The 23,008-nt window shown below is 44.0% G+C and overlaps 1 protein-coding gene across 1 annotated transcript; it reads left to right on the top strand.

Annotated features, from left to right (window-relative positions):
- Positions 1 to 17,727: 17,727 nt before the first annotated feature.
- LOC311135725 (fibroblast growth factor 8-like) lies at positions 17,728 to 22,471 on the top strand (the record flags this gene model as incomplete). The annotated part of the gene is made up of 5 exons (XM_084169751.1): positions 17,728 to 17,778; positions 17,877 to 17,913; positions 18,939 to 19,119; positions 20,921 to 21,027; positions 22,187 to 22,471. The coding sequence occupies exons 1-5, from the start codon at positions 17,747 to 17,749 to the stop codon at positions 22,469 to 22,471; spliced, it is 642 nt and encodes a 213-aa protein (XP_084025877.1). The 5' UTR covers positions 17,728 to 17,746.
- Between the last annotated feature and the right edge of the window lie 537 nt (positions 22,472 to 23,008).

The following is a 23,008-nucleotide window of genomic DNA, read 5'->3' as shown; positions in this document are numbered from 1 at the left end:
AGTAAATATTGCTTATGCTATGAGCTTGGACTTCACATAACTTCACATATCAATTGAGTTTATTTTCCTGGAGTTATGCTGTAGCTATCACGTCCGCACAAGATTAGTGGTTGGGTAAATGTAGCAATCTCAGTCCCTGCTTTCTTTTCTTAAATGTTGGTTAATCTACCGATGCTTTTGTGGGTTTATTTGATGGTTTATTGACCTCACTATTCAAATCCAGTGCTGTCCGCTATCTTTACTGTAGCCCAAGTGCTCCTGTAGTTAGTCAGTCTGCCTCCCTGCCACAGAGGCACCAGGCACAGCTGGGCACTAGAGGGCACCACAGACACACTCATGTATGCATACCAGTCTAGTGGAGGACCCTTGGAGTGACGAGGCCAAAGGTAAAATATGACAGCTTCTGGACCTTTTACAAAGAAACAACCAAGATCAAATGTGATACTTTGGTCAGCCCACACTCCCTATCAATCTGCCTCTTTGAATAAACCAATGACTACAGTTTCTTGTCATTGAGAGAATTCCCTTGATGTATAAGACAAAGGTTTTCAGCATACATATCATGTATCATTACCCCAGCCTGCTTTCCTGCTTCATGTCATGTGATCACAACATTATTACTCTGTGGGGTCATGACAAAACCAGCCCAGCGCTCTGTCATTCACTCACAAATGCAGGGGGACATCTTTCTTTGTTCATTTATGAGGGCAAAAAACAATGTGCCAATACACAGCCGGCCGCAATACGCAAGGTGCCCATGTCTGTGACTTGTCTTGCCTTTTCTTCCACTCTAAAGGGAGTTAACCTTGAAACCTATTTGAAGTCATTGTGACTCCATTTCTCTTTGTGTACTGGGCCTAATCTCAACGAGTGGTGACAGTTCACAACTACCTGTAATGGCGGAGTCCCCCAGTCAAAGGGACTTGAGTGTCTGTTCTTACGAATAACAATACACACCGTTTCCCAGTTTGCATTGTGACTGTGTGATCCCGCAGTGGGAGCTGGCCTCTGGAAGGCTCTTTACGGCTCTAAAGAAAGAGACACAAAAGAGGCTGCAGTCGAGCTGGGTTAACCTGTGACTGGAGTGGGGCGTAAACCGTGGACAGGGGTTTGACCATCTAGCGTTAACCGTGTAGTATGAACCTAGAACCTATCAGGATCAAGTGTGGTCAGATGTTTGATTGTGCAGGGTTAACCATGTACTGTAGGGTTTTACCTATCATGATAAAACATGGTCAGAGTTTTGACTGCGCAGAGTTTACATTTACATTTTAGTCATTTAGCAGATGCTCTTATCCAGAGCGACTTACAGTTAGTGAGTGCATACATTTTCATACTGGCCCCCCGTGAGAATCAAACCCACAACCCTGGCGTTGCAAGCGCCATGCTCTACCAACTGAGCTACACAGGGCCAGTTTACTGTCGGGCGGTGAGCGTTAAGTGTGGTCAGGGGGTTGATCAAGTATGTTTAACTGGGTTAACCTATGAGAGTATCATGTGTTATTAGGGTTTACACAGTCATGGGTTGAGCTGTGGGTGTATGGTGTGGTGGTCAGAGTTTAGACCATGCAGGATTAACCTGTGGTTGATGAGGTGTGTTCAACACTTTTGCTTGTATGGGCAGCATGCACTTGTAAGTCTATCTGGTATTCTCGGTTCCTGTTGCTGATAGGCCCGAATAAATCACCTTTCTTTCCCCATCATGGAATACAACACAGCAGACACTGAATGCAGACACTGAATGCAGACACTGAATGCAGACACTGAATGCAGCAGGTGCAAACTTCACACTAGTGCAAATGGTTACTACAGCCTTGTTTTGAAATGTTTTCAAACTTGTTTTTCTTCTTTTAATGTCTGTCTGTAACTTTCAGAAGAAGAGGTTATTTTCAGTCTTTCAATCAACAAACTTCTGTTATCAAACTATGTTAGATATTCATCCATTGCTCACCACTTCTAGTTTCTTTAATTGTGTGAAAGAAACTCTATGAGATAGAAGAGAAGAAAGACATACTATAGAGGAGATCGCTTTGAGTTTCTCTTCCCTCCACCTTGAGTAGTTTTGTCGTTCAACTCTCTGTGTCCTAACCAATGTTTTTCACTCGCGGAGAGGCGAAGACATCCCATTACAATTTGTCCAAATCACCCTGTAGGACAACCTGTTGTTTTCTGTCGCTGAAAAACAACCCAAACTATGATGATTACAGGAGTGACAGTGACTATCACATAACCATAATGGTTACTGAGCCTTGGCAGGAGGGATGGAGGGATGGAGGGACGGAAGAAGAGAGACCTCAGAGCTAACCCCAGAATAAAGACACCCACAGGGGCTGGCTTTGATCCTCAACCCTGAGACAAACAGAGCTTTACCTCAACACACGCACATACGCACACGCAAGCAACACATGCAACACACGCAAACATCACAATCATTCTTCTACACACACATATGTAATACCTGACCCCTGATGACCATATGCCCACCAATAGGCCTACCACCAGCCCTAAGGACCCTACCACCAAAAGAGCTCAATCACTCAGTTATGTTAGGGAAATCATGACACTCTCAAACTGTGCTGTGTTTCTTTCAAACGATTTCCCTTAGGGCCCCTCAATCTCTCCCTGATTGAGTGATGCTTGTGTGTGTGGACAGTGACAGAGTCGCAGGCTGTCTTTGTGTGTGTGGACAGGACAGTGTGTGAGTGTGGTCCCTGCCGTGGCCTGGTTAGATGCAGCCTCAGAGCAGGGCTTTGCTCCCGACAGGGGGGCTTTTCAGCCCTCTATTCATGAGCTCTGCTTTACATATTCATTCTGCTACTGTTAAATAAAGGCCACAGGTCGCCTTCTCCCTCTGAAGCACTCAGAAAGCCACAGAGTGTGTACTGGGGAGCATGTGGATGTGTATGTCCTTAACTCATGCCCTAACCAAGTAGCTCATCTATTCTCCCCATAACTCCGCTCCGACCATATCTTGTCCCTTCTAAAATGGCTGTCTAGGGCAAACCATTATGGTTGTGGCTCTATGGCTCGTTCCCTCCTAACAAGCCCATCTCAGGCTGGGAGAGAGAGGGAGAGACAGCTGGGCAGATAGCAGGGCCGTGGTTATCACGGTGAAGCTGTTTGATTGGCAGATGGGGGGGTTGATTGATAAGGAGCCCCCTGCTATTCTAGCGACAGCTCCTGTCAGAGAGCCAGCACATCCCACATCAAATGTATCAACTGGTCCCGTCAACATCCCCCACCCTACTCCCAGACCACCACCCCTACTCCATCACAGAGACTCCTAGAGTCACAACTCACAGACATGTTTCTGATGACTTAGAGAGGGATACAAAAATATTTATTTTCCTGATACATTTACTGTTTTTGAGTAGACATTCAAGTAATTTTGTGTAAAATTATACTATAACGGATTTACATTGAAAGTAAGTCATTGTACTGCATGGATTCATAGGAACATTTCTAGCCCCTGGCGAGAGAAAACTAAGTGACAGTACACAAAATGTCCCAAAAATACAGCAGTGTAACAGTTTAGAATATGTTTGATTGTCCATTATGACCTTATTGACATTAAGTGCTGGATTTAATGTGAGGTTGCAGCAGGGCAAGTGTCAGACAAAGCTTCTCATTGACCCTGGTGGCTATTTCAGTTCTCTGATAACAGGAAGGACATACAGGTTTTTTTTAGGAATGAGGTCGGGGGAAGAGGGAGGGGAACTGGTGGCAGAGTAAGTAGGGTGGGCCATTGGTTCCCAAACCTTTTTGCTTTGACCCACCGAAAGCCTGTTTTACTCCATGGGGAACTAACCATTCAGGAAACAATGACAGATACTGTATTGGGTTACTATAGGTTTTTTGGGGTTGGAGTTTGTGGCTGAATTAAGACAGTGTGTGTGTGGACTTAGTCCGAGGCTGTATTGGAGGTTGGGGGGGGGGGGGGGGGGGGTTGTATGGACAGGGGCCTGATTGCTTGTGTGTTGGGGGAGATGAGGAGAAATCTGTCGGTGTGTCTCGCTGGACAGTGAGGGTCTTGCTCTGTGGGTCCGGGGGTTATCAGGGCCCCAGATATGAGGGTCCCTCTGTCAGCGCAGAGGAGTGACGGCCACACCGACAGGCCCCGCAGGGAGCACAGAAATAACACACCTGATTGATGCCTGAGGGAGAAAACGGAGAACGCTGCTGGCGGAATGTGCACTCTGTCGTCTCTCTTTCACCCTCCATCCCCACCGCAGCCGTAGAACATTCCTCAAGGTTCCACCACAGCTCTAAATACAGACTGTTTTACCTAATTAGGTATACACAACAGAGATGGGAGGAAATTCAATACAAATCATTCACAATATCTCTTTAGATCATGAATATCTCAAATATCATGTACTATAAAGGGTGATCAGAATAGGTGTCTGCTAAAAATGGCAGTATCATTTGAAAGGTCAAAAGAGCGTGGTTAAGGATGACACTGATGACATGACAGCTAGCCCGTAGTAAATGATCTAGTAAGCGTTCCATAGCTTTGTGTGTTTGTAACACCAAGGGTGTTAGTAGGGTTGGGCTCAGTTCTGGATTTCAAATTACCTGAAATTCTATTCATGATATACAGTACCTTCAGAAGGTATTCATACCCCTTGACTTATTCCACATTTTGTTGTGTTACAGCCTCAATTCAAAATAGATTATTTATTTTTTATCTCACCCATCTACACACAATACCCCATAACGACAACGTGAAAACATGTTTTTAGAAATGTTAGCAAATGTATTGAAAATGAAATACAGAAATCTAATATCCATAACTATTCACACCCTTTGCTATGACACTACAAATTGAGCTCCGATTTATCCAATTTCCTGTGATCATCCTTGAGATGTCACTACAACTTGATTGATTTAGAAAAAAACACAGCAGTCTATATAAGGTCCCACAGTTTCCACAACTTGATTGGAGTCCACCTGTGGTAAATTCAATTGATTTGACATGATTTGGAAAGGCACACACCTGTCTATATAAGGTCTCACAGTTGACAGTGCATGTCAGAGCAGAAACTATACCATGAAGTCCAAGGAACTGTCCGTAGATCTCCGAGATTATGATGAGGCATATACAGTGCATTCGGAAAGTATTCAGACCCCTTGACTTTTTCCACATTTTGTTACGTTACAGCCTTAAATGGATGAAATTAGTTGTTGTTTTTCTCATCAATCTACACACATTACCCCATAGTGACAAAGCAAAAACAGGTTTTTAGAACATTTTGCTTATTTATCTAAAATAAAAAATGGAAATATTACATTTACATAAGTATTCAGACCCTTTACTCAGTACTTTGTTGAAGAACCTTTGGCAGCGATTACAGCCTCGAGTCTTCTTGGGTATGACGCTACAAGCTAGGCACACTGTATTTGGGGAGTTTCTCCCATTCTTCTCTGCAGATCCTCTCAAGCTCTGTCAGCTTGTATGGGGAGCGACGCTGCACAGCTATTTTCAGGTCTCTCCAGAGATGTTAGATCAGGTTCAAGTCCGGGCTCTGGCTGGGCCGCTCAAGGACATTCAGAGACTTGTCCCGAAGCCACTCCTGCGTTGTCTTGGCTGTGTGCTTAGGGTCGTTGTCCTGGTGGAAGGTGAATCTTCGCCCCAGTCTGAGGTCCTGAGCGCTCTGGAGCAGGTTTCATCAAGGATCTCTCTATACTTTGCTCCGTTCATCTTTCCCTCGATACTAACTAGTCTCCCAGTCCCTGCCGCTGAAAAACATCCCCACAGCATGATCCTGCCACCACCATGCTTCACCGTAGGGATGGTGCCAGGTTTCCTCTAGATGTGGCATTCAGGCCAAAGAGTTCAATCTTGGTTTCATCAGACCAGAGAATCTTGTTTCTCATGGTCTGAGAGTCTTTAGGTGCCTTTTGGCAAACTCCAAGTGGGCTGTCATGTGCCTTTTACTGAGGAGTGGCTTCTGTCTGGCCACTCTACCATAAAGGCCTGATTGGTGGAGTGCTGAAGAGATGGTTGTCCTTCTGGACGGTTCTCCCATCTCCACAGAGGAATTCTAGAGCTCTGTCAGAGTGACCATCGGGTTCTTGGTCACCTCCCTGACAAAGGCCCTTCAACCCCCGATTGCTCAGTTTAGCCTGGTGGCCAGTTCTAGGAAGAGTCTTGGTGGTTCCAAACTTCTTCCATTTAAGAATGATGGAGGCCACTGTGTTATTGGGGACCTTCAATGCTGCAGAAATGTTTTGGTACCCTTCCCCAGATCTGTGCCTCGACACAATCCTACGGACAATTCCTTCGACCTCATGGCTTGGTTTTTGCTCTGACATGCACTGTCAACTGTGGGACCTTATATAGACAGGTGTGTGCCTTTCCAAATCATGTCCAATCCATTGATTTTACCACAGGTGGACTCTAATCAAGTTGTAAAAACATCTCAAGGATGATCAATGGAAACAGGATGCACCTGAGCTCAATTTCGAGTCTCATAGCAAAGGGTCTGACTTCTTATGTAAATAAGGTATTTATGTTTTTATTTTCAATAAATTTGCAAAAATGTCTAAAAACCTATTTTTGCTTTGTCATTATGGGGTATTGTGTATATTGAGTGAGTTAAAACATTTATTTAATCCATTTTAGAATAAGGCTGTAACGTAACAAAATGTGGAAAAGGGGAAGGGGTCTGAATACTTTCCAAATGCACTGTATGTGCAAGAGACTAAACAAACGTTAATTATTTCAAAACACAATGCACTGTATCTGGGGAAGGGTATAAAACAATTTATAGAGATTGTTGAAAGTTTCAAAGAGCACAGTGGTCTCCATCATTGGGAAATGGAACAAATATGGAACTACCCAGACTGCCTAGAGCAGGCCTTCCGACCAAACTGAGCAATCTGGCAAGAAGGACCTTGGTCAGGGAGGTGACCAAGAACCCAATGACCACTCTGACAGAACTACAGAGATTGGAGAACCTGCCAGAAGGACAACAGTCTCTGCAGCACTTCACCATTCTGGGCTTTATGGGAGATTGGCCAGACAGAAGCCACTCCTGAGAAAAAGGCACATGACATCACGTCTAGAGTTTGCAGAAAGACTCTGAGGTCATAAGGCAAAATGTTCTGTGGTCTGTTGTGACAAAAATGTAACTTTTTGGCCTGAATGCAAAGTGCTATGTCTGGAGAAAACCAGGCACAGCTCATCACCCGTCTAACACCAGCTCTACCATGAAGCATGTTGGTGGCAGCATCATGCTATGGGGATGTTTTTCAGCGGCAGGGAGACTGGTAAGGATAGAGGGAACAATGAATGGAGGCAAATACAGGCAAATCCTTGATGAGAAACAACTTCAGAGTGAAAACAACCTTAGAATGGGGTGAAGATTTACATTCCAACAGGACAATGACCCCAAACATACAGCCAGAGCAACACTGGAATGGCTTCAGAACAGGAATGTGAAAGTCCCTGAGTGGCCCAGCCAAAGCCCAGACTTGAATCCCATTGAAAATCAGTGGAAAGACTTAAAGATTGCTGTTGACCGCCGCTCCCCATCTAACTTAACAGAGCTTGAGAAAATCTGCAAGGAAGAATGGGAGAAAATCCCCAAATCCAGATGTGCAAAGCTGATACAGACATAACCAAGACGATTCAAAGCTATAATTGCCGCCAAAGATGCTTTTACAAAGTATTGACTCAGGTGTGTGAATACTTATGTAATTGCAATATTTCTGTATTTCATTTTGAATACATTTGCTAAAAATTCTAAAAACATGTTTTCACTTTATCATTATGGAATATTGTGTGTAGATGGGTGAGAAACGTAATCCATTCAGGCTGTAACGCAACAAAATGTGGAATAAGTCAAAGGGTATGAATACTTTCTGAAGGCGTTGTACAAATCAGAAATTACATTTACAATTTAACCCCAGATCCAATAGAATATCAGTGACGTGTGCAGTGTGCATATCTGTTATTTCTCTAGTAGCCTACTGGGTAAATAAAGTCTGATCTAATGCAGTGGTTACATGTGTATACCCGACCCACAACCCAACCACTTCTGGGACCTTGAACCCTCCGCCCCTTTGGCCCCCTGCCCACAGGGTCACTACAGCCCTTGTAAGTCATAGGTCAGCCCCTGGGACGTACAGGCGTGCAGCCTGCCGGGTGGCATCCGTGATTAATTCCCCAGCTTGTCTGTGGAGGTAACATTACATTGCCATGACGACACACTATACAACTGGGTTTTACAGGAAGGGGGTGGAGAAGGGCCTGATAGTAGACCTCCAAGGGACAGTAGTTTGTGGGTGTGTGTCCGAGTGTGCATGCATGCGTGTATGTGTTTGTGAGAGTGCGTGCATGCATGCATGTCCCCCATGCAGACCTCCCTAAGGTCTAGACTAGCGCAGCTCAGTTCAGCATAGCACCGCAGCAATCTCCACAAAAATGATTTCATCCTTATTGAGCCCCAATGCATACCTTACGCCTGCTCTGTGCAGGTTCATGTAGAGTGTGACTGTGTAGGCTGCAGGCTGTGTGGGGTTTCAGACTGCCTAAGCCCCAGCCCCACTGGCCCTAACCTGCAGTCCTGCAGCGCATGGTAAAGACATCAGGCCTTTCCCTTTGAAGGGGACCACTGAAACACAACAGCACTCAACACGCTGTCTCTCTTTTCAACTAACCCTCTCCATCCAAATTCCTGCAAGACCCTGCTCCCCTCTGCTTTTTCCATTTATTCCCTCACTCGCAGTTCCCTCGCTCGCAGATCCCTCTTTCCCTCCCTTTCTCTTTCCTTCCCTGCTCTGTCACTCACTCACTCTACTTAACCCCCCTCCCTTCCTCACTTTACTTATTGCTCTCCCTCCCTCACACTCTTTCTTTCACTCCTACTCTGGTTGTTTCCGTGAGTGCACAGACAGGTCATAAGGTACAGTATTCTCTGAGTGCTCCTAGAAAATGTAGTGATAGGTGTCATGGGGTAGTCTGGAGATAGTGATACTGTTAAGCATAGGGATAGAATATTGGTAAAGCAGAGGAAGCATTGGTCGTTGACCAATTAGAGCTGCCCATATTAACTTTTGCGTATGACATTGCGTGCTGTCCCGGGCTGATATGAATTGCGGTCTCTCTGTAGCAGAGAGAGTGAAAATGACAATCTTCATCAGTGGAGGTTGCTGAGGGGAGGACGGCTCATAATAATGGCTAGAACGGAGCAAATGGAATGGCATCAAACCATGTGTTTGATGTATTTGATGCCATTCCACTAATTTCGCTCCAGCCATTACCACGAGCCCATCCTCCCCAATTAAGGTGGCACCAACCTCCTGTGATCTTTATATTCTATTAGTTGTACATCCATGACTGTCCATACAGTCCCTCTGTGACATTTGGGGACCGTGTCCCCTGCCGTAGCGGAATGCAGCGTGTCCGGCGTCTGTCAGAGACATCACACATGCTCCTCCACTCAGCTCCCCTCCGCCCATATGGTGCTGCCCTGGCCTCCCCAGGAATGTGAACACTGTCACTGCACTGACCTCAGACCAGTTAGGGAAACCTATAATGTCATTGTCATAGTGGGACTGTTAATGAATCTCTGGGGGAGGGAATCTAGGGTGTTAACTGTGGCTCTATTCCAGGGTTGGGGTCAATTCCATCTCAATTCAGTAGATACATTTGAGAAGTGTCAGGCATTACCAAACAGCATATAAGAGAGGAAAGGAGAAGCGATAAGAGGACATGGAGGGATGGGGAGGAGAGGATATGATATTGGGTGGAGTAGGGGGATTGGCTAGGAGTTGGCTGAGACAACAGACAACAATCAGAGTCCCTAAAGGATGTGGCATCCTCTCTCCTCTCTTCCTCCTCTCTTTCATCCCTTCTCCGTTTCAGGCTTCTCCCTTTCCATCACTGCTGTTTTGGCCTTGCTCTGTCTGTGTAAACCACATGGACAGAGAGAAGAGGGAGCGAGGGAAAAGGAGAGAGAGAGTTGTATGTTCATGTTTATTGGCTTTGTTAAACAGTTAACAATTTTACTTTGGAGATTTTTATGAGATCAGGTTATGAGAGAGAGAGAGATTTTAAGTATGCTCCCTTTAATTCTTTCTCTCTCCCTCCCTCCCGGAGGACCTGAGCCCTAGGACTATGCCTCAGGACTACCTGGCCTGATGACTCCTGGCTGTCCTCAGTCCACCTGGCGATGCTGCTGCTCCAGTTTCAACTGTTCTCCCTGCGGCTATGGAACCCTGACCTGTTCACCGGACGTGCTACCTTGTCCCGGACCTGCTGTTTTCGACTCTCTCTCTCTACCGCACCTGCTGTCTCGACCTCTGAATGCTCGGCTATGAAAAGCCAACTGACATTTACTCCTGAGGTACTGACCTATTGCACACTCTACAACCACTGTGATTATTATTTGACCCTGCTGGTCATCTATGAACGTTTGAACATCTTGAAGAACAATCTGGCCTTAATGGCGATGTAATCTTATAATCTCCACCCGGCACAGACAGAAGAGGACTGGCCACCCCTCAGAGCCTGGTTTCTCTCTAGGGTTTTTCCTGGGTTCCAGCCTTTCATGGGAGTTTTTCCTAGATACCGTGCTTCTACTTCTGTATTGCTTGCTGTTGGGAGTTTTAGGCTGGGTTTCTGTATTGCACTTTGTGACATCTGCTGATGTGAAAAGGGCTTTATAAATACATTTGAGAGAAAGAGAGAGAGAACGTTAATATCTGACACTTTCAATGAGGTATCTGAGAAGTTATCTCTCAGAGATGAGAGATAATGAATTAGTCTCTTATCTAAATAATCTCCATCAGAGGATAACTGACACTACCTATTAACACAGGACATCACTCTGTCTCGGAGACACACACACAGTGGCTCCAGTATAAAGGGGTCGTAAAAGTGAGCTGAGTGGGTGTGCTCTCTCTACTGGAAGCTTTGTTCATCTGGCTTAATTGAATTTGACACACATCGTCCACCGACACGACAGACAGGGTTACCATCAAGTCTTGTTCCATTTGAAAATATGAATTTTCAATTGTATTATTATCAGAGAATATCGCTATACTGCATTCTTTGTAGCTTGCTGAATTGATTAGTGACAGTGGTTTGAGTTGGTAGCCTTGTGTAATATTCTCACATGTAGGTTGGGGACTTCTGAAGCATCATCACTTTATGCTCTATGTCTTGTGTGTGTGTGTGGTGTGTGGTTTGTGTGTGTGCACGAGTGTGTTTGCTTGTGCATAATTGAAAAACACAGACAAGCAGGGTAGAGAGAGACTATATAATCTCTATGTTAACCCCCCCCACACACACCTCACAGAGCAACCTCTGGTTAGGCATCCATAGAGACCTACCATAGAGATGTATTCCCACTCTCTCACATACACAGCCAGGCCACTAGCATGGAGGGTCAGTAGTCGTAATGAGGAACTTCAGACACAGTTGGGATTTGAATCACTGGAATACTTCTCCCCCCACCTCACACTATGAGCACCACTAGAGCCCATCAGGCTTCCGCTGCTCCAGGCCTTAAATCCACGCAGTTCTGAGTGACGCGATTTGCCAACTGGTGGGAACAATTTCCAACGCTTTTTTCCGTTTCACATAAAGGCTGGACTCTCCTTCCTTGCCCCGTCTACCTCACTCTTTCGCTCTCTCTCCTTCCTATGGCATATGTGTTTTTATGTCCTGTCTCAGCCCAGGGGATAAGGACTGTGTGTGTGTGTCTCTCTCTGTGTCTCTGTGTCTCTCTGTGTTTGTGTCTCTCTGTGTCTGTGTGTCAGTCTGTCTCTCTCTCTCTTTGTCGCTCTGTCTGTGTCTCTGTGTCTCTCTATGTTTGTGTCTCTCCGTGTCTGTGTCTGTGTGCTTGTAAAGCTGAGTCTGGTCCTTGCAGCGGCTCTCAGACTTTCACTCACTCAGCCCCTCTAATTCTCAGCAGCGGCAAGTTGCCAGGTATTTTATTGCGTCAGAACCATGTGTCTGTGTCGCGCTCGTAGCAGCATGGATGTTGTTAGCAGAGGAAAGATGTGAAAAGCAGCCTAAAGACGCACAGGGACCTGTGTGGATGCGCTGATAACATGGCAACGCTTGGAGGGCATCCAAACTCATCACTCCCACGTCCCACCACCAAATTCAGACCTGACAGTGTGAACAATGCGAAGCTTGTGTGTCTGAGACATGGAGTGGTCTTGAATGCTCATGTTGTGAAACATGCTAGGCTTCTTAGCCACCACGTGTGAAACATGCTTGACCTGAGTGCTGAAGGTGTGTAAAACATGTGAACTGAACGTTATTCGTATGAAACATGCTAGAACTCAAGGCCACACGTGCGATAAGTGTGATACATGCATGAACCGAATACTACATGTATGACAGACGGGCAGAACTGTAGAGAGCGTGTCCTTTTGCCTCTCTGAGTGTGACCTTGCAGGGCTGTGTCAGAAGAAGTGGGGTTATGGTGAGGGTAGGAGCCAATATGCAGGAGGGCCTGGGGAGTGTGTGTCAGAGGGCAGTGTAAAATGTGTTTTATGGTCACATACACTGGATAGGTGCAGTGAAATGTGTTGTTTTACAGAGTCCGCCATAGTAGTACGGCGCCCCTGGAGCAAATTAGGGTAAAGTGCCTTGCTCAAAGGCACAGCTACAGATTTTTCCCCTTGTCGGTTCGGGTATTCGAACCAGCGACCTTTCAGTTACTGGCCCAAGGCTGTAACCTAGGCTACCTGCCTTGAGAGTGTGTGTGGGTCTGTGCGTGTAATTAGAAGTGTGTGTGATAGAGTGGCGTGTAATCAGGGGTCAGAGGTCACCTTCTGTCTGGTACCTCCTACTGTTCAGCTACAGCACACCTTAACACCATAAATACTTTACCTTCTCAGAGACCACAGACCCCACAAAGACTGAGTAAACAATGAAACAGCATAGAAATTGAGTGGAATAGAGCATACAACATAAAAATAGACTAGGAATAGACTAATCTAGGGCACAGTTTGGGGAGCTGAGACGGAGCACCTTTAGTATTATTATGGTCTGTTTGCCTGGTTCATACCCCATTTATATCGGCATGACGAGGGAGACTCCTGAAACAAAGGGCAGGCTAGATGCTAAAACCATGGTGTTGCTGGGCGCTCATATGGAATAGGTATTACTAGCATGTGTTCAGTGAAAACACATATCTGGGTGAACCCAACGGGGCTATGAAAGCACCCCAGACTTTGAGACTGGGAATGGAGCTGCTGTCGGGGGCTCTCAATAAGTACATGCCAGGGAGAGACCTCTCGCTCTCCTCTCTCTCCAGATGGATAAACAGTTGAAAAGCACACCTAAGGAGTAGGATGCCTGAGAAAGTCACTGGGGCTGGGTGACTGCAGGTATATAGGCAACTTCAGAGTAGATGTTGTGAAACAGTTACTTTAATGTTGATATTGAACTATTTTTTGTATTTCCGATTTAGCTTTGCTAGTTAAGCTAAATTGTTTTAGACCTGTTCTGTTGCACTGTTATCCTAGAACTTATGCTTTGTTACAATAGCTTATCGGGTATTTATTAGGTTTTAACTATGATATAACATACCTAAGGTTTGGGACATTGCAGAATGCCAGAAGGCAGGTATGACTGACAAAGGCTGCCATGCATATTATGACTTCTGATGACTCTGAGGAACATTTAGTACCCCTGATTGGCCACGACGATAAAACATGGATTTATTATCTGTTACCCCAGTCTACCAGCCCTGAATATATTTATCCTCTGTCATTTTATAAATAGTCTAATCAATATTTAAGTTTTAATGGAGTTTATGTTTTGAGCTGACATAATAATTAGCAAGTTTCTCTTGGGTGAACGTGGTGTTTGTCTTTGTAAGAAAAACTGAGGGAAGGTGTGTTTGACATATTTCTGATCTTATGGGCCCCGTAACACGTCAACTTTAAGTGAGGGAAGATATGGAAAGGAAAGTAGAGGTATTGGGAGAAGGAGGGAGGAGAGAGAGTGAGGGAAGAGAGACAGGGAGGGAATAATAGGCTGTGAGGAGAGTGAGGAGTGAGGGTGAGGGAGAGAGAGGTAGTGGGGGGAGAGTGAATAGGGATAGCAAAGGAGGAATAAAGAGGTAGTGGGAGAGAGAATGAAGGGGGAGAGAGAGAGAGAGAGATGTGATGAGGGAGAGAGAGAGGGCTGGTGGGGGAGGGAGGGAGGGAGGGTGGTGGGGGACCCCCACAGAGCTGCTGATAGATGTGGGGCTCCTGGGGTTAAGGGGAGGGCAGGCAGGCCTTGTGCCGGGCTGCAGAGTGGCAGCTACCTGCCGCTCATCACACACACAGATAGAGAGAACAAGTAGACAATGCTAATGGGAGGGTGGGAAGGAAACATAAATACAAACCAACTAGCAATGAGAAGCCTGACAGTTCAAGATCTAGGCCTACTGCTCACAGATGAATAAAGTTCAGCATGATGAAATTGTCATCAATGAGAGATCATCAAATACATACGCCCTTTCATTTTAATAGTCATTAGTCCTCTGTATAATCTTGCTGACCATTTGTTAGGGAGATTTTAGGAACTAAAGATTGCTTTAGTTCAATATAGTGTAAATGTATGTTGGTGTTAACTACTATAATCTTTCTTTCTTGTACCAATGTAGTAGAGTAGTAGACAGACATGGTGCCCCCTGGTGGTTCAGATGAGTAACTGCTGGCAGGGTGACAAGGACAATTGATAGTGTGATTTGTCAGTGACAGAGTGCTGCGTCCATCCATTATAGTGTGCTTAAAAAGGTTAGAAGGCACTCACTTGCATGAGATGAGACGCACGAGAGAGGGATTGATACATTTGTAGTATCTATGTAGTCCAACAAATGTATTGGCTATTCAGTCTGTTTATTGGTTTGACAAATAACTAATCAGAACAGACAACACATAGGCTAACATAACAATATTAGACACCAGTACAATTAAATATCGAATGCCCCCAACCCGCACTGCGGGGGTGTGTGGTACGCCAGTGGGTGAAGTTAGGGTAGGGTTCTACACATTAATTTTCAAGCTAAACTTCAAATGATGTCAATCAAACATTTAAAATGGGTGGCAGGCCATTGCGTGTCTGTCTGAACATCGCGTGGCTGAAACTAAACTCTGGATCCGACCACTTGAAAGCCTGTGCTTTCTGGACCACAGCCTAATTAATTACAGGCAATCAATAAACCAGAGGGTCTTCCTGGTGATGGGCATGTTCTAGGTCCCATATAATAAAGGGTGGGTGGAGTCTGCATTTAAAGCGGCTTTGTTAAGTCTCTTAACCAAAATGAAATAATTGACTGCTTCATTTGAAGACTTGTCCCCTTTAATGGCCCATTCACCCATTCGAGGTGAGAATGTCCTCTCACACAACCCATTAATAAATTTATCTGTCTGGTTTCTCTCATAATTAAGTGAGTTTTCGTTTAAGAAGTCTGTTGCATTTGGGACAGTGAATGATCAATTGGATAGGCTATTCAATAGGCGATTGTTTCAGTTTAATGTAAGGTCCCATTTTGCAAAGGTATACATGTACCCTTATGTTTGTTTATCTACCCTAGTTCTCTTCATTAAAAGCCCAATGTCCAAGAGCCCATGAGGAACATTGGGTGAGAGAGGCCGTTTAAAGCTAGAATCCTTGCTACATCCATTTTGGACTTATACTGTAGGTATTTTTGGATACATACTGTAGTTTTTTTTTGGTTCTGTACTCCAGCACTTTGGATTTGGAATGATACGGTGACCAGGAGGTTAAAGTGCAGACTGTTAGCTTTAATTTAAGGGTATTTTCACTCATATCGGGTGAACCGTTTAGAAATGACGGCACTTTTTGTACATAGTCCCCCATTTTAGGGGTGTTTTAAAGTAGTCCAAAGTTTAGTATTTGGTCCCATATTCCTAGCACGCAATGATTACATCAAGCTTGTGACTCTACAAACGTGTTGGATGCATTTGCTGTTTGTTTTGGTTGTGTTTCAGATTATTTTGTGCCCAATATAAATGAATGGTAAATAATGTATTGTGACATTTTGGAGTCACTTTTATTGTAAATAAGAATATAATATGTTCTAAACGCTTCTACATTCATGTGGATGCTACCGTGATTACGGATAGTCCTGAATGAATCGTGAATAATGATGAGTGAGGAAAGTTACAGAAGTATGATATTTGTGCGTCTATATACCCATTGCTTCTTCAAGAATATGACTTATAAATGCCCCATGAGCTTTGTTCAACTGTCATACCCCATCAGTACCCAAAATGTAAACTTGTTTTACTCCAATGTTTCTAAACAGCGTAAATGTAAACCAATAGCCTCAACACATGGTTAAAATTATACATTTGATATCATGGATGGTCAGTCCTTGCATCCATAGCTCTGTCTTTAAATTTGAGAGTAGTTCGATTTCTTCATCCCCATCCCTTAGCTTTTTGGTGAAACAGGGGTAGGGAGGACGCTTTGTTATTGTTTCAATTATGGATTCTATCTTTAAGTAGGCTACTGGAGATTAATGCATCTCCCTTTATCAAATGCAGGGAGGGGGTGTTTTAAAAACGCTAATCGCCTGTAATCCTGTTAATATGTCAGTCTCACACCTTTCTCAGGCAATACACAAGAGACGCAGTTTACAGGTCTGCACTCATCCCAGTGACACTTCTCAGTTTCATCCTAAAAACGAAAAACCGGTCAAATAGCTGTAAACTATAGCATAATGATTTGTGTTGACGATAAGAGTCCATTGTACCAAAATGGATTGCCAATTTGTGTTTGATTTTTCTCTTTCAATTTGGAATAGACTTTATTATAGGATAAGTTACCAGGAACGTTCCGTTAACTCTTTTTTTATTTCATTAATTCCTTCGGTAGTTTGGCGCAGAAGCGTCATTGCGCGCTGGGTATGCAAGACTCCTCCTGCATCTCCCCGCAAGTGTTGACATTTCCTCAGGTGAATATATGTTTTAAATGCAGGGGGAGGGGGGGCTTGTTCCTCACAGATCGTCCTTCCATTTTAACCAGGGGTGTGAGTGCGAACAAGGGGTTGACATTGGAGCCTGCGATGGGAGGAGAGGAGGGGAGACTGGAGAGTCGCCAGTCCTGCACTACCGATCACTGAGGCAACATCACCCGCTCTGAACGCAAGGGACGCGCACGTTATCCACAACAGAGAAGCCCGATATATAAACTCTCTACAACAGAATAAACTGGAAGATAGCGACTGAGGATTCTCTGAAGGAATTACAAAGAGATAAATATTACAGCGAATGAACTGTCATCTTCATTGGCATCGGATGACCTTGTTTGCATTTGTATCCTTACTACTAGAAAACTCACCAGCGCTTTTTCCAAAACTTGAATGCACCTCTTCTAAGTGCACTTAAACGTTGGTAAACGAGAGGGCCGCCTGACAGACAGACACTTGTTATCAATAATCATTCATCATTGTTATCAATTATCATTTTCAGTTTCGCATTTTACTTTCAAGGTTGAAGATAATTCGTGAGCGTCAGCCTTTCCAAAACAGGCTATGGACATTTATTTGACGTGAAATGTATCCCCATTTTTGCAACAACAAAAAAAATAACCACGTCCTCCAGCCTTGATCGTTTGGGATTTTAATGAAGTGTTTGAAGAGCGAGGATTGCAACCGAAACCAGTGTTTCACAAAGCTTATCTTTACCAAATAACCTCGATTTTGGAACACTGCAAGCCCTGTCGGCTGTATTTATCGAAGGAACAATCAACACAATCAACATGCGACGCCTCCCATCCCGGTTGAGTTATCTGTGAGTATTTCCTGCAACCCTCAATTCCCCTTCTGTTGATTAATGTTTGATTAACGTGCCCTAATGTATAATAACTCATTTATGTTTCTCTTTTTCAGGTTCCTACACTTCTTTGCATTCTGCTACTATGCTCAGGTATGTCCATATGCATGATTTGAAATAGACCATTTATTTTTTATAATAGGCTATAGGATTCTTGATTATGATTTTAAATATCTCACGCGTTTTCGATTCATTTACTGTTCAGTCTATCAGTGGATTTATTCATTATTGGATAAAACTGTCAATCTCCTTGGACGGCAAGTCCTTATTTTAGCATGTTGAAAATTCGTAGAACATCAAATGTAAATAGTTAAAACATGGTTTCTGGGACTGAAAGCACGGTGTAATAATAGCGAGCAGTGAGGGATAGAGAGGTGATAGATCATCATATAATTTGTGATATAACAACATATCAGCTGGGTCACAAGGCGCAAGGGGCAGCGGGCGCGCTGCATGCTGCCGGCGTCACAGTTTGGCAGGTATCTTGCGAACATACCTCACTCGCGCAGGATGCGTGGGCACAGAAGGGGCATCGCGTGGGGAAAGGCAAGTCTGAAAAATGTCTTGAGGTTCAAATATAAGGGCCAGAAGTTTCCGTCATCGTTCCTTAACTGTCGTCCCTTGAAACAGACACGAGGGCGTATGGCGAAGTGTCAAATAGGGAAACGTTTAAGATAGGCATTAACATGCCCACTTGCTCCATTTTAATGTAAGTGAAATATTAAACATTTATTATGTATAGCCTATTTTATATTTTAGACATGTTTAGTATTTACCTTCACACTAGGCCTACGCTGACTTTTACTCACAAGCTGTTGCACGTTGCGCCCACTTTTTAATTTCAAGGAGGTTTTCCTGCGTTTAATTATGCATGCGTAATTTAAGGAACTGTATGCCTTTGCATTAGGGTTAAATCATTATGGTCTATTGCATTTTATCAAGTGATGCGTTATCAGGCCTATAGCCTAAAGAAAATTGGAAACATCTTTCCAAATTGGCTTCTTTTGGTTTTAGAGCTAAATTATGATATTATTGCTTAAAACATAGGCAACTGTAATTAGCCTACGTTAAAGCCATTTTTGCAAATACTGATTGTGATTACATTTAATTTCTGACAGGTAACCAATCAGTCCTCGCCTAATTTCACGCAGCATGTAAGCGAACAGAGCAAGGTGACGGACCGTGTGAGCCGCAGGTTAATTCGGACCTACCAGCTTTACAGCCGAACCAGCGGGAAGCACGTGCAGGTTCTGCCCAACAAGAAGATCAACGCCATGGCAGATGATGGAGACATATACGGTAAGCCCAATATCCACATTTTGTGGATTTGTTTCAAGTTCCTCGCACTTTTTCTCAGTTTTAACTAGCCCAAATGCATTATTAAGTTAAAAACTCTAAACTAACTTACTAAAATAAACGTAGGCCCTATGGCTACAACAGGCTTATGATATGCCTATATAGACATATAGTGCGTGAAGGCCCATTTTGGTATAGCAAACTACCCACTGGGCAAAAACTGGTTCAATCATAATTTCAACCCAAAAAATCTATGTGATGACGTTGAATCAACGTGGAAAACTGATTTGGATATTCAAAAAGTAATCAATGTAAGGGCATTTCATATATTTTTCACCCCAACTTTTAACCTAAATGACACGGTGACATTTTTAGTTGATTTCACGTTGACAACTCAACCAAATGTAGGCCTAAATACAAACTAGACATTGAACTGACGTCTATGCCCAGTGGGAGGTTAGTAGCCTAATACTTATACAGTGACTAAATTAAACAGAAGTTGTTTTTCTGTCGTTTTTTACAGTAAATAACACGCGACTGTATCTAGCAGGTATTGTTGAGAAGACCTCCAAACATTTTAATTGGATTGAATATTGTGCTGTAGGTGATTCTCCAGAGAAACGCATGTCTGGAAGAGCCATTAGAAATAATTTTACTTCAACCTTCTGAACATTTCCTGCATAGCTCTCTCTTTCTTTACTCTGACCAGCTTTAGAGCCAAAATAGGCCGCGCTGAATTTCCAACTAGCACGCTTGCATTTTACGCACAGTTTCCCCTGGACAGCCAGGCTACATTTATCTATTATCTTTGCATATTCACAAAGATTTATATTTTGTTCAAACTTCGAATTTCTATTATTAAATGAAGTAAATTAAAACATGTTTTATTTGTTATTCCCATTGCCATTAAATGGTGTTAGAATTCAATATAATTTGGCAGCAAACTGGACCTTTGGCTCTGTGTGTATCCTGCTGTAGGTCATGTCTAATGTGGTTTATTGAGTGTGTGTGTTTGTGGTTTGCACCAGAGGGTGTGGAGATGCTCAGGTCAACTGTGCCAGTGCCACCTTTACCCTGGTAGTAGGTTGTATGTGTGGGTCTGCAGCTGTGGCTTGCATGAAGCTTGTATTGTTTAGCCCAACCATCTGATTACGACCATAGCCATAACTACCACAGTGTGCATGAATCAGAGAGGGGCTAGAAACTCTAATAAGCAACATACAAGTGGCTAACATTTTGAAATGACAGTAGGCCTATTTGTCGATTTTTTATGACTCTTAATAATTCTTAGTAAGCCTATGAAAAGTTGATTATAATGGCTAGGTAGGCATTGTGTGCATCCATGGAAGGCAACAACTAAATAGATAAACACATTTTAGTAAAATAAGGAGGCGGGGTTTATCAATCATAGAAGCAGATGTGAGACTTACAGCATCTATAGACACATATTTAGATAAACCATTTTAACACACTTCTATTTATGTTCTTCTTTCTTCTGTTTCCAAGTTTGATATATGAATGTGGTGCTTATGTGTGAAGTGAGTACAAATGTAGAAAAAAAGAGTTGATAGTCCTTCCAGCCTCTTTCCTTTTCAAAGACACATGTTTTTATCATTCTGCAAGAATTGAAGCTTGCATAAATCCTCAAGAATGGTCCCCACAGGTTGTGTGTGTGTCTGATGATATATAGAATTTGCTCATATAAAAATATAAACTGAATCAACCAAACCATGTCTTCAAGCAACATGCCATTACTAATAGTGGCAAAGCCCTGGTTGATAATAAAACTCCTTTGTTTCCTCAGCCAAACTCATCGTAGAGACGGACACGTTTGGAAGTCGCGTGCGGATCAAAGGAGCAGAGACAGGATTCTACATCTGCATGAACAAGAGGGGGAAGCTGATCGGAAAGGTAGAGAGAAAAGTTCCTTTGAGCACTGCACTGGGGGTTATGCTCGTTTTCCATTGGCTCGGTTTTCGAGGTTCTTAGGCTATGGTTCCGCTGTTTGATTATATTGTAGTTCTGTTTGGGGGTTCTAAGACCAGTGGTTTTTGTATGGCGACTCTGCAACAGTTCTTACCATAGTTCAGTGTGGCTGTGGTTCTGTCTGGTGGTTCTCTATAGCTAGGCTTCAGAACTGTCCACCACTGGTAGGTTCTGCATGTGAGAGGTTTAGAGTCGTTGTATGTTGTTGGAAGTCTCCTACTCTGTGTAGCGTGTTGTGGGTCCGAGGGTGTCTCTGCTCCTCTCTCGCTGTGCTGGCTAATAAACAGGGCTGCCATCTCCGCCCCCCCCTACAGAACCCTGCCAGGTGCACCATCTGCCCTGAGCTGCCTCTCTCTGCCATACCGGCTCAGCAACAGCCTGTGTGTGTGTGTGTGTGTGTGTGTGTATGTGTGTTTAAATGACTGTATGTATATATTTGTGTATGTTGCACTTGCTTGCTGGCTGCATGGATGCTAGATTTATTTTGAACAGCCCATTTTGTCCAGCTAGGTTGAGCTAAGTTAGTGCTGCCGTTGTGTGACGTGTCACAGACCAGTGGCGTTTGGGCTGGAGGGATTGTGGGAGGACGCAGGGCCTAGCTACTGCTCATGATACAAGAGCACAAACCCCCCTTCACTCTCACTGTAGAAGCCAACAAAATGTAGAGATAGATAGAATGAATGCAAATCAACCATGTATTTGATTGTACCGAAGGGAGACTAGTCTAGTTTATCCACACATGAAGCTGATAAAGAATTTGAACTCCTGAGGTATTTCTCCTATGATGGCGTCTTAGGCTGCTGACCCGTGAGTGGTCCTTGGTGCACTGCCTGCGTCTCTGTGTTTACTGAGGGGGGAGACTCATCGCTTACTGTCATCCCCTCTCTCTGATCTGGGCCTGTAATGACTGTAGCATATGCTTCATGTGTGTGGGGAGGGACATACTGTGTGTGTGTGTGTGCAGGGACATACTGTTCGGGGTAGCCTTCATACATCTGATATTTCCCATCTGTAAATCTTCATCGAAAGCTCCTTCAGAACCTCAGACTGACCTGGTGTGTGTGTGTGTGTTTGTCTTTCACAGAGAAATGGGCAAGGCCACGACTGCATCTTCTCAGAGATTGTCCTGGAGAATAACTACACAGCGCTGAGAAACGCACGCTACGAGGGCTGGTACATGGGGTTCACCAGACGTGGACGCCCCCGGAAAGGCTCGCGAACGCGGCAGCACCAACGTGAGGTCCATTTTATGAAACGATTGCCTCGGGGATCCCATCCCACCCATCCGGCCCAGCACAAGCCCTTTGACTTCGTCCACTACCCCTTCAGCCCCAGGACTAAACGCACACGCTTCTCAGCCAAACGCTGAGGGGGGCAGAGAGAGAGAAAGAGGAGGAGAAAAAACACTGACTGAAGCAGGAATTTACTCCTCTGTCCAAAACCTCTAGACATTTTTTGTACCGAACATTACTATACCTAACATGTAGTTTTTCTATTTTTTCAGAAAGTAAATTTTAAAAAAAAAAACGTTAAAAAAACAAATAAGAAGTCTATTTTTGTACTTGAGACTTTTAGTACTGACCTGTGTTAAGTTGGTTTTAGATGCACATAACTCATCATCGGACATTTGGGGTGCTGACGTTTTAGTAGAGCGTGAAATTTTTATCGTCTCTGTATTTTAGGTTGTGTTTTTGCTTTTGTTTGATGGTTCAGAGTCGTTTGGACTCACACTTGCTGCTCCAAGAGACTTGAAGGGCCCTGATCGACCGCACTGCCAGAAAATGCTGCGTTCAGAGACACATACAGTACACACACACACACACACACACACACACAAAGCATCAATGCTGCGTTCAGAGACACATACAGTACACACACACACACACACACACACACACACAAAGCA

This window comes from Coregonus lavaretus (genome assembly GCF_964263955.1).
Source record: "Coregonus lavaretus genome assembly, chromosome: 1".
Taxonomy (NCBI): domain Eukaryota; kingdom Metazoa; phylum Chordata; class Actinopteri; order Salmoniformes; family Salmonidae; genus Coregonus; species Coregonus lavaretus.
The sequence above is the reverse complement of the archived record's forward strand: the minus strand, read 5'-3'. Positions and strand labels throughout refer to the sequence as shown.